The following is a 14393-nucleotide window of genomic DNA, read 5'->3' on the forward strand; positions in this document are numbered from 1 at the left end:
AGATGACAGAGGACACACACACACACACACACACACACACACACACACACACACACACAAAAGAAATACACTGAACATAGGAGCTGAAAATAAAGCTTAAAAGGGGGGTGATTTTGCATGACAGGAAAAGTGCAGCCGTGCCCCACCAGACCTATAGATGGCACTGTTGTAAATAAAATTGAGACAATACATCTTTCCATTTATACAATGCAAAGTCAGTTCTATATGAATAAATCCCCGTTGTGCTATTTTGAATTTCAGAGTATTTGCCCTGACCTTTTGTCTGCTAACCAGAGCAACACAATTCTTTGACCCCAATTGGCAAGGAAACAGCATAGTGACCATGAATAGTGTAGCTGCGATTAGGAAAAAAAAAAAAAGAATCAAATCCATTTGCGTTGCTACGTTGGCTAAAATTCAGATGGAAAGTTTAATGAGTTGCATGCATTTGGAATCTGTACTCTGGCCCTCTGGCCATTTTTCTTTCTCCCAGTGACTAAGATTCAATGTTGTAGCCTACTAATATGGCTGCTTTACTTCCAATGACTATGCTTCACGTTGCATTGAGTTAAAAAAGTTTTTCTACGAGTGAATTAAAGAGGTCTTAATAGAAAAGACTAAACATTGTAAACCTTTTGCAGTTAATTCATCCATCCATCCATCCAATGTATTATTATTATTATTGTTATTATTATCTGCATCTCCTGATTAGAGTAAGGTGAATTGGAGCCTATCCCAGCTGACTTTGGATGATGGACACACCCCGGACTCACCATTCACCATTCGCCGTGCACATACAGACAAACAATCATTCTTTCACATTTCCTCCTCTGGATAATTTACAGTCATCTGACATGCATGTTTTTTGGGAATGCAAAAAGGATAAACTCTGAGAAATCCCACACAAGCACAGGGAGAACATTTAAATCTCTCCATAAACTCAACACAGAGGGAGAGGAGGATACAATGGTTGGTGCATGATTGTGCCAATGTTTTTAGCCATGGTGCATATGACTGACTCTAGAGGAAGGTGCCTATAAGAAAGCCAAGTGAGCATGATTTTCATTGCAATAAAGTGTTACCAATTCATATTTAACAAGCGTGCATGGGCTAGGGTGGAAACAAGGTCACACCATAACAATATCTGACATCATTGTTTGGATTTAAAAGGTAATGTGGCCGCTCCTTGTACTCTTTTTTTGTTTTGGGGGTGGGGGTCCCGACACAGCACCTTTGTCGTTACTGTGACACCACACCATATTTCAACTGACAGGCGCAGTCTGAGAATTATTACTTTGCAAGGTAATGTTATTATAACCCTGATCTGACACGCATGTAGGTCATTTTCACTTAAGTTGCAACATATGCAGCTGTGGCGATTTGGCAGCGCGGAAGGGAAATCTGAGCTACAATATGGCACAATGATTCAAATGACCGGCTTACCTGGACCAGATATAATGTCAAAATATATTAAACCATTTTTACATTTCTCACTATAATCTATAATGACACAAAGTTCAATTCACTCTCATTTTCCCACGATCCTGTCTTAAGAAATAATTGTCTTTGCATTTTATTAATACACAAGCCACCACCACCACCCCTCCCCCACCCTAAAAATGGTCAATGTCTGGACATTCGTTACCCAGGAGCAGGTTAAGAACACGGGTCATACGTCGAGAGCAGATGTTATGAAACTCATGCCACTATTTAATTCATCATCATTCAAGTCACAGCTGCCTGTGGATTTACTTTTATCCTACAGTTGATTTATTTGGTGGCACGGTGTTAACTGGTTAGCACGCCGGCCTCACAGTGCAGAGGTGCAAGGTTCGATTCTGGCTCCGGCCTCCCTATGTGGAGTTTGCAACTTCTCCCTGTGCCTGCGTGGCTTTTCTCCGGGTAGTCCGGTTTCCTCCCACATTGCAAAAAACATGCATGGCAGGCTAATGGAACACCAAATTGTCTCAAGGTGTGATTGTGAGAATGCCCACTGAAAAAGTGATATTTTAAAAATCCAATTGAAATGAAACAAATGGCCCAAATTCAGAAAGTCAGCAGCAATGTTTGGAGCATGCTACTTGTTACAGCTGGAGCCCCTTTTGGATTGACCAAGTGGCTTAAGTAAAAGACAAACACCCCAAAGCCGGATATCATGGCTCAGTCTTGTTTCCACAAGTGTTTGGTTAACAGCGAGACCATCAAATGCCTCAAAAGTAGAAAGGCAAGAAATGCTCTCTCTCTCTCTCTCTCTCTCTCTCTCTCTCTCTAAAATGGAAATTTAAGTTTACTTCATCTCAAAATCCTCATTCCGTGGTTTGTTCTGTGGGGGCGCCGTCTTACCTGCGGGCCCTGAGGTTCCCCTCAAACCAGGGCTTCCAGCTGGGCCCCTTACGCCCACCTCACCCCGAGGCCCAGTGGGACCTGGCAAGCCTCGAGAACCCGTTTTGCCTTACAAGCAAAGATAGACATCACTAATCATACAGATGAAACTATTTGGGTTCACCATCAACTGTGTGTCCAATTTTACCATCTCTGCCTGGAAGACCAGCGCTGCCCCTTTCACCTTGAGGACCTGTAATAGAAGGACGTAATTGAACTGTCGTTAGCTCCACTGAGCTCAAAAGCCCAAAGGCAAGCATAAATAGTGGTGTCCCAAACTCCTGTGATCTTTATAGTAATGTTTTTGTGATCTGTGAAACAAATAACCTTAATTTATAGTCAATAATGTGAATAAATGTGGTAATTGTTATTTTTTAACCAAAGGCCGTATTACTGTTCAGTGCAAAAGAGTTTGTCTGTTGGATTTTTTTATTTTTTTTTTGCAGCAGCCGCAGCCAAGGTTGGGCTTGAGTCCAGGAAAGAAGAGGTGAAGTGCTCGCCTTGAGCTCTGTAAGCATGCACCGCCAATGACTCTCTTACTCAGACTGGAGGAAATGAGGGTATGTGGAGAGGTGGAAATAGGATATATAATGAGTGCATATGTGAGCAGGTAGAAAGGGCTAAAAAAAAAGAGTTGTAAGATAATGGTGAAAGAATTGTGAACTCACACTTAATTCATGTGCGAGTTATTGAGCAATGTAGCTCTTCACAGAAGACTAGAAAGTATACCAACCAGCAGGTCCCGGCTCACCCGGAGCCCCCTGAGCAGGAGCGGCCCCTAACATTAAGGCGGCCTCAGGTGTAACTCTTCCTCTGGACGGAGGGTGGCGTTGAGATATGGACGGCAATGCAGTGAGTACTTGGACCTGGTGAGGCGATACATGAAAATGTGTGCAATGAAACCTATTTAATCACATCCTTGATTATCCGAGGTCACATGTCTACACAAACCTTAGCCTCGAGCGAATTCAGCCTGTCATTCATTGCTGTGATTCGACTGCAGTTGAGACAGTCTAGAAAACAGAAAATAGTCATTTACATCCACAGGAGGTTCACGTCAGTCTTTAAAAAAAAATAATAAAAATACTGGCCAAGTTGGAACACAAGGTAGCTCTTACATGAAAGGGGCTCCCCCGTGCGTGCAGGTGGGCGACGTAGTGTGGACGATTTTCTTATTGCCTCCTGAGCCACCTGCAGTTTCCCTGCATCTGAAGAAGAGAAAGGGATGGGATGATGTCACTTCCTGTCATTTAGACTTAAAGTCATAATGTTATTCTCATATGGCTTGTTTGAGGTCCTTTTGAATTTGAAGTCCTGATTCGCTGACAAATATATTGATATTCCTGTTGTTGTCTTCTGAACTCGAATTTAAATGTGCATGGAAATCGGGACTTTATATGATAACATTGCAGTGTCACTGCAAATGTGTAAGCACAATTACTATTTTCCACATGAACATTCATTCAACGCAAACTGAATAGCTTTGCTTATTTTCAAACCAACCTTTGCAAGCTAAATTATCAAATACGAGTGCTGTGTGGTTTCTGTGGACTCAATTCAAATAACTTCGAAGCACACGGCAGTCTGGGAGACAGAGATGATAAAGAGAATTCCATGTTGTTTATTTAAAGCAACCACACAGCTTTGCCTACATCTTCTTAGCTTAATGCTAGCAAACAATGCAAGGCACCATTGGTAGGCTAACGAACAACATCGGTGTATTGGTGTTAGAACCCCAACACAAATGGTGGTGCAGCACATGTAGACATATAACAACACTAGCAGGCCTTTCTTCGTCCTCTGTGAAGAAGAACTCATATAACTCAAACTGACTAAGAGCAATAACTCCATGTCTCCATCCATATCCTAACGTCTGTATTACACTTCCCCTATGTGTACAAAGTGCACAACAACATAAGGAGCAGCACAATGTCCAACAAAAACTGGTTGGGAGCCTGTCAGCCCTCGTTTTCTGTTTCCCTCTGTGGGTGTCAGACATGGTGGGATTGTGTCATTTGACTTCACTCAAGTCAGACGCAAAGTTGCCATTTGAGGACTGGCTAAAAACTTGGGAAAGACTCAACTTGATTTTGACTTGAATGACGTGACTTGTGAAATCATCTTGTTCATAGTTGGAAATGGCATTTGAACACAATTTGCCTTTTTAGGAAGGTAAGAAATGTTAGGAATTCCGAGATGAGGCCCCCACGGCACTGCCCTGTAGTCTCCTCAGAGGAGAATATCCGCAGAAGAATTCCCACGCTCCGATTCTTGTAATGTGATGCATGCAGGGTGATGTTGTATCCTAACGGAATTTCAATACACTAAGCTTGTCTTTGAGTATTTAATACAACAAATACAAAAACTATGCTTGAGTTGAAGCACCAGTTAAGAATGAAGAAAAAAAACACTATTTTTGTCTCATTTACTCCAACGTGGCAAGCTTCAGTTGCTGGTTTGAAGTGGCTACCTAAACATGAACATTGATGGGGAGCAGCTACGAAGATCATTCATTTGAATTAATGGATCATCTTGTCGATGACGTTGGCAAAAATAGAACGGCAAAACACGTGGTTTGCCACTCACAGAATGAAGACACAAAAATGTGCACCACTGTACCATCACTTTAAAATGAACTCGAACATTGCCAAGCAGTTTGTGCAGTGCGGATAAAATCTTTTTGTTTCATTTACTCCAACCTGGCAAGCTTCAATTGCTGGTTTGAAGTGGCTACCTAAACATGAACATTGATGGGGAGCAGCTACGAAGATCATTCATTTGAATTAATGGATCATCTTTTCGATGACGTTGGCAAAAATAGAACGGCAAAACGCGTGGTTTGCCACTCACAGAATGAAGACACAAAAGTGTGCACCACTGTATGATCATTTTAAAATGAACTCTAACATTGCCAAGCAGTTTGTGCAGTGCGGATAAAATGGTGTAATGTGCCGTCCCTTCGGAGTTCAAGTTAAAAAGACGTGTGCATGTGCAGGCTATTATTCTTTGTTCAAGATGTCCACTGAACGAGAGGGATTGCTACAAAAAGACTATCAACACTTATTGCGAATAGTTGGGATGAGCGACAGCTCACTCGCTACTACACATGATGAGTAATGGTTGACATTTTTTTAATTCTCTGCCACTTCTGAAAGGGACAACTGTACGCACTGTGACCCCTGGCCATGTTTTCCTTTTTATTGTATTGTTCCTTGTGTAGAGTTGTCAGTAGAACATCGGAAACCCATGGGAGAGAGCGAGTAAACAGTAGATTGCTTGTGCCACGAGAATGAGCTTGCAGTCTGTCCGGCCTTCATTTTATGAAGTGTGGGAGTTTGTTTCTGTGGGTTCCGAATGGTTTCAGTGGGCTTTGTGGTTCTGTCAAACTCCTTTGTCTGTTTTGGTCTGGATCTGCTCAGGCCAGGTGATCCTGCTCTAAACAAGTGGTTGGGTAGGGCACCTCATTAGTAACCAGGAAGTAGAACTTCCTTGCATTTTGTCACCAGCAGTCATTCGCACTGAAAAAAATCCAAAACCACCTGCAGCTAAGAGTTACGAAGGTCTAGTTCATTAATGTATTCCTGCAGTGTAATGTTTCACAATCAACTGTTTCTCTCGCCGGTGAAAAAACAGCAGATGAAAATGTGTGCTTACTGTCCCACAGGGGAAAAAAAAAACATTTGCGAACTTTAGGCAGCAAAGCATAACATCTTGAGTGATTACCCCAAAACGTGGATGGTGGTGGTATGAAAGATACACAGAGCAGATGGTTTGTGGGAAACTGAACCCCTTTCCTCAAACCTCGCTTATGATTTTAGTGTTTTGCCTTGTGGGTATTTTTTTCTAAGGATTATAGGCAAAGATGGATTTCATCAGCAAAAGACTCCTCTAAAATGTGGCAACCTCCTCTGTGTTTAGATAACAATATCAACTATGTAGCAGTCAAGGCAAACAAAAACTTGGATGTGTTCGACATTCTGCAGCGATGCACCGTGTAGTGTGTGGGTGTGTTTATGCACAAACGATGGCTGGTTTTAATTACCAAAAATGGACTTTGGACAGGAAATGTAGACATCACCCCTTGCAAGCACTCATTCTTTTTCTCTCGAGTTAGAGCCTCAATTACCCCACCCACACACGGGTTATTGTGCGAGCCGTAAACTGGATTTGGCACAAGGACAAGTATCTCCTACACACTTCTTTTTACACAATTACTCCCAGTCTCGTGAAACTTCAAAGGTGAAATAAATCTCTTTACCAGCTCCTGAGCGAGTTCAGTGAAAGGCAGGGAAGGCTACTTTGATGCTTCACATGAGATCCAACACCGTAACGTCATCGTAGTTAGGACGCCACGGTGCCTCTCCGTGGACATTCAATGTTTGCATCTCAGTGGGCTAATTGCCCCATCGGGGACTCGGTGTCAAATAAACGTGTGAATATATTTGGCCTCTTGCCCTCACAGCGCACTGGGCCCTGTTCATTAGAGCCTATTCATGAGGGAAATCCCCTGCTGAGAGTTCAGTGGGCCAGAGGCCCTCCTGCTCTTGGCTCGAGGTCTTGTCCTATTCAGCTGCACATGCTGTCTTTGTCATTTGTTTGTAAACACTCCGTGAATTATCTTTTCCTCTGCTGCTCGATAATAGAGAGATGGGGTTGAGTGAAGATCACAGTGACTCCATTGTGACCTGCACACCCGACTGAGGTCCTGTACTGCGCGTTGGAGCCTATCGAAGATGCTACAAAGATATTGCAGCAAATATCTTCTCTCTCCTTAATTATCAAATCTCAGAGGTTCTTATTAAAAACTCTTCTGCCTGTGGGACCCTTTATATCATTGCATGGAGTTCAGGCTGAAGGTCAGGCAGAGTCACAAATCATTTAGCCAGAATCTCACGAATAGGCTTGCCAATCCTCCTATGCAGCTCCGGCAAAAATAACTTTTTTTTGACAACTGTATTTTTTTAAAAACTAGAAATCGCTCTGGAATTTTAGTCACATGTTTTGGGGAAGTTTATTTTATAAAAACTGAGACCAAGAACTGTTGAGCTTGGACTCACACCCAAAATCCCTGTTTCCCAATTGTGGGCGCGTATGGAAATACAGTTCCAGTGCGCACTGTTTCACTCTGACCATTCGGAAACTCAAAAGTGCCATTCGGTGATTCAAAATGCACCATAAAAGGAGCGCTGGAATCCAGTGCGTCAGACAGTACAGATGGAAATACTTCAAACAGGTGCTGCTCTGCCGATTGCTTCATAACATACACTGTCATTGTAAATTAATTGGAGAGGAGCGCACTCTTGCTCTCCAAATTCAGACACTCACAAAGTGGAGTCAGAGTCAATTTACAAATGTACCCGATGATGATGGCCAAAAACGTCTGCTTTTAACAGCAGACGAGTATTTATTTTTAGTTCAAAATGGCTTACTTGAACTAGAAACCCGCATTGCATCGTGGCCAAAAGTAGAATCCTGATCAGCAACTGCACGTTTGGTGCTGTATAACACTGCCATGACAACTGTTTTTGGGGGCCAGTCCAAACTCAAATTTGAATACATATACAGGTAAGTAGCATCTGAGTCGCAGAACCTGCCAAATGATGAAAACTAGTGTGACTTATAGTCCGAAAAACAATCCTTCTTTACATTCCCGCTTCATTGTTAGAAAAATGCACATCCTGCAACATTTAAGTCTGACTTTTGCTGCTCCACTTATCCATGAAATCAGATTTTTGAAATCAATTTTGTGGTGGTGGGTCTTGGCTTGTTTTTATAGTTTTGCTGAAAGTGGAGATCCAGCATCAAAAGGGTAAAGCTAGCCTGTGTGTTTGCGCGCAAAGGTCAATGCACACACACACACACACACACTCGCACACACACTCACCAAAGCTCGCAGACACAGCAGAGTGTAAAGTTCCTGATCAATCTCTGTCTGGTCAATTAGCTGAGCTCAGCGCTGCAGCATCATTAGTGGGCGCTGAGGGTGTTTGTCTCTGTCGCTGCACAAGCTCGGACAGGATGAATAGCACTGCTGCGGCGTGCGCACACCCACTCACTAATCACAGCGAGCACAACTTTTCGAACCGGGATGAGGCGGGCTGAACAAAGTGACTACACCATATATACGGACGCTTTGCGGGAACTTTGTATCATCAGTTTTAAAAGGGACAAAAAGTCCAATTGGATGCTTGTGGATTTTCTCATTCATCGAATCGATCGCAACCGGACTGCTGTTTGTCGCAGAAGACGTTTCACTTCATCAGTTCATGCAACGAGGCTTGGTTAGGCCAGACCAGCCTGAGTTGATGTGGCAAAACCAGACTATTTACGCTTCAAATTAGAGGCACACCCCAGCACCAGAAACAGTATCATTCTTTTGGGTGGCAAATGTCCGTTAAGATGCCTTGCAGAGAGGCCTCTGTCAGTCAACAAACCGTTGGGTGGAAACTCCCTCATTAGTATTCCACTCAGTTATAAAAAATTGAAATGGCTTGTCTTTCTTGACATTCCTATGGTTTTTCAAGATCCACATCCTCGAGTAACTTGCCAGAGAGCAGTGTGATGGTCATACTGCTCAACTGCAGCGAGGGACAGACGAACTTCTTGCCCTCCGGCAATTTTGCAACACAGCGCCAATGATAATTGGGCAGCGATGGGCAAGGAAATGATATTCTCACAAAAATCACAAAACCTAAGCGGTCAAATGCTGATGGCTTCACGCCTGTCTCAGTCATACATGAAAGAAAGTAGAAAAAAGGAAGGGTATAGGGCAGGGGTGGCCAACCAGTCAGAGACTTTTTACCGTGTTACTGCAAAGAGCCACACACACACACACACACACACACACACACACACACACACACACACACACACACACACACACACACACACACACACACACACACATGCATGCACGCCACGACGAGCAACAGCCTGAGCGCCCGAACATAAATGAAACCTAAAGACACAAACACACAAATCTTTTTTTTTTTTTTTTTACAGATGAAACATTTCCTCCTCCCACCGCTCGTGGTCGACTTGGGACCAGTCTGCTGGCTCTTGGTCGATTGCGATCGACGTATTGGGCACCCCCCTGCCTTAAAAACAGAGGTAATTTGCTGACTAGCTCAGCACTTAGTGCCGTTGTCTGCGCTTGAGTGGTGATTCAGTCATCTGATTGGTTGCCCTCTATGTCAATCAAGTAACGGGATTGGTGATAGGCTGACGTAGAACATTCTATGTATTAAGCACCGTTGTTTTAATGGCAGCGCCATCACCGAGGCGTTTTCGACAATTGTGTGAAAGCCTGGGAGCCGCATTGAACCAGCCAAAGAGCCGCATGCGGCCCGCGAGGCCCGCGAGCCGCGGTTTGGCCACCCCTGGTACAGGGACTTCTGCAACACCCTGTATTTATCTTGAATCTAATGTTGACATTTTTATCATTTGAGTCTGCAGGTGTTACGTCTGTGACAACAGTGCTTTAATTTTCTTTTGTAATTCAAAGACAACAATATTAAAATGAATGAAAGAAAAACTAAATATCTGAAGATCAGCAGGCATTCTATTAGAATTGTATTCTCTCTAAAATTAGTTTTGCATTTGTTTTCTACATGAATTATGCTGATCATTGATGCTTGTTTGTACACCTGTAGCTCTGGCTTACTGCTCAGTGCATTGCAGACCTTTATTTTGTTTTCCCAAGGTAACACCTTTTTGTTAATTAGGTGATCGAAACACTTCATCATCCCCTTCCTCCACAAGTGAAACTCTGCATCGTCTTAGTCGGAGAAATGGTACAAGCCCCTACACTGGAGAGGCTTCACTGTAATTACAGGCGAGAGAAAAAGCGCGGTCACATAAGTGATCCCCAAGTTAAACTAAACAGATACCTAACAGCGTGTTTAAATTGTGTTCGAAAACAAGGGCACACGGAGGCAGGTGTGTCTGCTTTACAAATACAGAGGAGGTGTTGCGAAGGAAGTCTCCAAGACCTTGAGGTGAGATTATGGCGGGTCATCGAGGTCCCCGATTCCAGCACACACATCTCACCTCATCAAGCAGCACAGACAGTTGAGCCAAGGCAGCATCTGGTAAAAAGGATGCTCAAGGATACAAACAATTCCTCAAAATGAGGTGCACCTGCACAATCGGTTTGGAGCTAGGGTTAGGAGGTAAGTCAACTTTGCCTTGACAAAAACTATTAAGGCCAGATGTGAAGAGTCCATACGAAGCAGTGCAGTTCTGCAACACTGCAAAGTACAGCAACAATAACTAACAGGTGATACCCCACTATGTTAATGAATATCGGGAGGACAGTAAAACACAAATATAATCAGCAAACTCACGCGGTAGCTGCTGTTGGCCACGGCTCATGCTCAGACACTCACAGGCAGACTTGCAGAACTCAAGCACCACCCATCAGGCTCTGCCTCTTAGCTCATTTGGTCTTAATCATTTGCAGCAACAAGGCTGATGAAAAGTTGTGGCACTCTCCATCCTTGAAGTTGCCCATCCCTGATCTAAACATACATCTTGAGCTTGTTAGATCATAATGCGCCATTGAATATCAAATCTAATTGTTGGCAATTGGCAGCTTCTGCTCTTGTGGGTGGACATTTTTGGGGAAAATATGTGAGATCAATGATGTTGGATGTAACGGGCTCATGATAGGGTTGAGTTCAGGTCTTCTACTTCGAACTCCTCCGAGCACGCCTTTATGGACCTTACTTCTGGAAAAGGAAATGATCCTTCCAATTCTTGGTTGTCAAATGTCTCGTTCAGATCATGATTTAAGAGATTGAGATTAACTGCTGTGGGTCGAGGATTTTACCCATACGGTCAGCACAAAGTGAATGTGATGCCATTCTGGACTATTGGACAAATAAATCCCACTCCTCCTGCGACAATTCTCACATATATCCAGCCAATGCAGATGTTCTTAAACCGGCGCAGCCTGTAATCTCTCACAGGAAAGAGGCGTTTTCCCATCTCAATCCAGACAGAGCTGTCTTGACATCACCTTCCCTCTCACACTCCAGCTCTCCCAACACTCGCTGTTTTTGCAACACATGCCTTTACTGATTCTGATGGCACTTAGAAGCTCTCAGTCTACCTCCTCCCACCAGCAGGCTGTGGTGTGTAATTACAGAGCAGCACCAAGCCCGGTGGTCAGACTGGTGGGCTGACTGCTGACAGGCATGCTTGTTTGACTACAGACACTAGTTCCCATTGCCACTTGCAGACAGGAGCTGTGGGTTAGGTAGACCCTCTCTGCACAGGATGCCTTCCATAAATCCCCCCCTTTTCCTCCCTAATTCTCCCACTTCCTCAGAAGAGAGCTTCAACAGGGAAAACCGCCAGATGGACGAGAATACCTGCAAAAAATACTAATCATGGGAAAATGGTGCACTACAGACAGTTACCACCTTCCCTTGTAATTACAAAGCAGGTAGTCCAGCCCCTATGCTTTTTTTTTTAGGGGGGGGCGGCAGAGTGCAGTGGTGGTCTCTTTTTTTTCTATGAGAGACAGGAAATGTCTTGTGACTCATTTGAACTGAAAACAGAAACTTTTGTTGACATGACAACAGCTTTCTTTCAAAGTCTGAAAATATTGTTCAGTGCAAGAAATTTATTAGACCGGCATCCAATGTTAAGGTTTATCCCAAAGCTGCCCCAAATTAACAGCAATAATATAATATAACAATAATGTACATCTTTATTTACAAAGCGCTTTCATAACATATTGGTAATTACCATTTCTTAATGTTTCCAAAATTATTGGTACACCACTATGTAGAGGGTCTTCAATTAAAACGATCATTTAAATGATAAAATATAATCATTGTTAATTTTAAAAAACATTTAAAAAGCAGTAAAAGGCACAACCTGATTTATACATTCAAGAAATGATAGTTACTTGGATTCCGTAAATTGAAAAAAATAGCTTTTGTAATTAAATTAATTTCTGAATAATCACAAACCCAGTAAGATGGCTAATGAAATTAGTTTGCATTCCCTTATTCCTGTTCAAAACTGGACATTGCATGTTAAAAGCTCCATAAAATTATGAGTCTGCATTCAGCTTCTTCATGAGGCTAGGTGGTCTCTTTATGACTGCTGGCCTGATGGATTTATTCGACAATAAACAGTCAAGGGATTTGTATAGTAAGTCATGAACGGATCATTGAGAATCCGCACGATTCTGTGGAGTAGAACAACATGACATCAACTTCGTGCTACAGCAATGTAGACCTCTAAACAAAATAAATCTGCACAGTATGACATGACGCTGGCGTGGAAACCTGAGGGAGATTCTCCCGTCCCGTAACTGCAACCCGACACACTGATGGAATATGATTATGAAAATTTAAAGCAATGGCTTTAAATTTAAAAAAAAAATTGAAAATCCTAAATTGGGACCCTTGTAAATCAAAGAACACCTACAATCTTAAACTCAGAGAACAAATAAAGGTTATCTTATCTTATCTTAAAGACAGACAAATTGCATCTAAAATACTTTTTCGGATAGTGCCTAAGAACATGTACAGGTATTTATGAACACAAATTCGTTTTAAAAAATGTTTTTGCTGAAAGGTGTACTGGTCTGCCATGCACATTACAGCACCAAATAGCGCACCTACAATCTTAAACTCAGAGAACAAATAAAGTAAATAGTTTTAAAAAAGGTTTTTGCTGAAAGGTATACTGGTCTGCCATGCACATTACAGCACCAAATAGCCAAAACAGTGACTCTGGCATTTACTGTAAATCAAATCCAAGACCAAGTGAATTTTTTATTATTATTTTTTTTTTAAGGAATTGCATTTGCTGCTGTCACGGTCTTACCAGTAAGCAGTGACCAAAAAAACATTTTCTTAATAACATGCAAGCAAACAGAAGTGCGGTTAATATAAAGTGGCTAAAGTTAGCAGTGGGCACATCTGTTGAATTGCAGAGTTAAGTTTGAATGTGGTAAGACAGGCTGCGCCAACCCGTCCGACAGTCTTTTAACATTTCCTGCACTTGAAAGGCACAGATGTTTAATAAAAGTGTGTAACAGGCCAATGACAAGGCATACACGCTTCACTTTTATAAAGAGAGACAGACACCTGATGAATGCCTACGGTGACCCTGACCGACTTGAAACGTTCACTCTGAGACTCGCGCTTTCTCTTTCAAGAAGCGTGCTTGGCATCTTGACCAATGATGCGAAACTCACTTCCCACTTGTCTTGATCCCGCGGTCACTTGGGGAAGCATTGAAAACAAGAAAACCGCACACTCCACCATTGGTTTGGTGTGGCAGGGAGGAGGCCTAGTGGGTGACCTCTCTATATAAAACATTCCCGACACACTGCAGCCTTGAATCCTCCATCATTAACACGCTGCCACAGCTGGCTTACACGCAACAGCTCGAAAAACAACACAGACCAGAAAAAGACATCCAACATAAACGCACCAAGACCGTATATTTCTTGCTGTTGAAATATAAGATGGTCTGCTTGGAGCTGCACTCTGGGACTAAAATAATGAACTATATAAATTAATGTTGCTGTAGCTGGGTGTGTTCTACTGTAACCGTTCTGGTTTCCACAGTGGTTCATAATTTCATCATTCATCGTTAGTCCCGCCATCTGGAAACAAAGACAAGTTTGGCTGTGAAATTCAATGGTGAACGCAACGCAAACAGTCTGGAAAGCAGACAGGTGATCATCAGGCCAAAAGTTGAACAAAAACTGTTTCGGTGTAACCATAATGTTGCTAGTAAACCCCGATTTCACAATGCAGCGTTTACTATTTACACAAGTGCTCATGTTATCGTTCTTTCTGGTACTTTATAACAAGAGTGTATTATTTTTAGCCCATTTCATACTACGTCTCAGAGGGAGATATTGTGTGTTTAATGGCACCACATTTATTTGACAGCTGTAGTTGTAGATTGTACGAAACGCCAACATACAGAAAACCATAACCACGATAGTTTTGGGGGGGGGGGGGGGGTGGGGCTGGGGG

At 42.7% G+C, this 14393-nt stretch overlaps 1 protein-coding gene across 8 annotated transcripts in view; it reads right to left on the bottom strand.

The window, feature by feature from the left end:
* emid1 (EMI domain containing 1) overlaps positions 1-14393 on the bottom strand; it is a 57114-nt gene that overhangs the window by 13240 nt on the left and 29481 nt on the right. For all 8 annotated transcript variants that reach the window (XM_019862516.1, XM_019862501.1, XM_019862508.1 and 5 more), the window contains exons 4-8: positions 3501-3590; positions 3334-3395; positions 3116-3248; positions 2531-2575; positions 2344-2451 (exon numbers count right to left, since the gene is read on the bottom strand). In XM_019862516.1, the coding sequence (XP_019718075.1) occupies positions 2344-2451; positions 2531-2575; positions 3116-3248; positions 3334-3395; positions 3501-3590 (438 nt within the window). The remainder of the gene's footprint in view (positions 1-2343; positions 2452-2530; positions 2576-3115; positions 3249-3333; positions 3396-3500; positions 3591-14393) is intronic.

Source organism: Hippocampus comes, unplaced genomic scaffold (genome assembly GCF_001891065.2).
Source record: "Hippocampus comes isolate QL1 unplaced genomic scaffold, H_comes_QL1_v1.1 scaffold147, whole genome shotgun sequence".
NCBI lineage: Eukaryota > Metazoa > Chordata > Actinopteri > Syngnathiformes > Syngnathidae > Hippocampus > Hippocampus comes.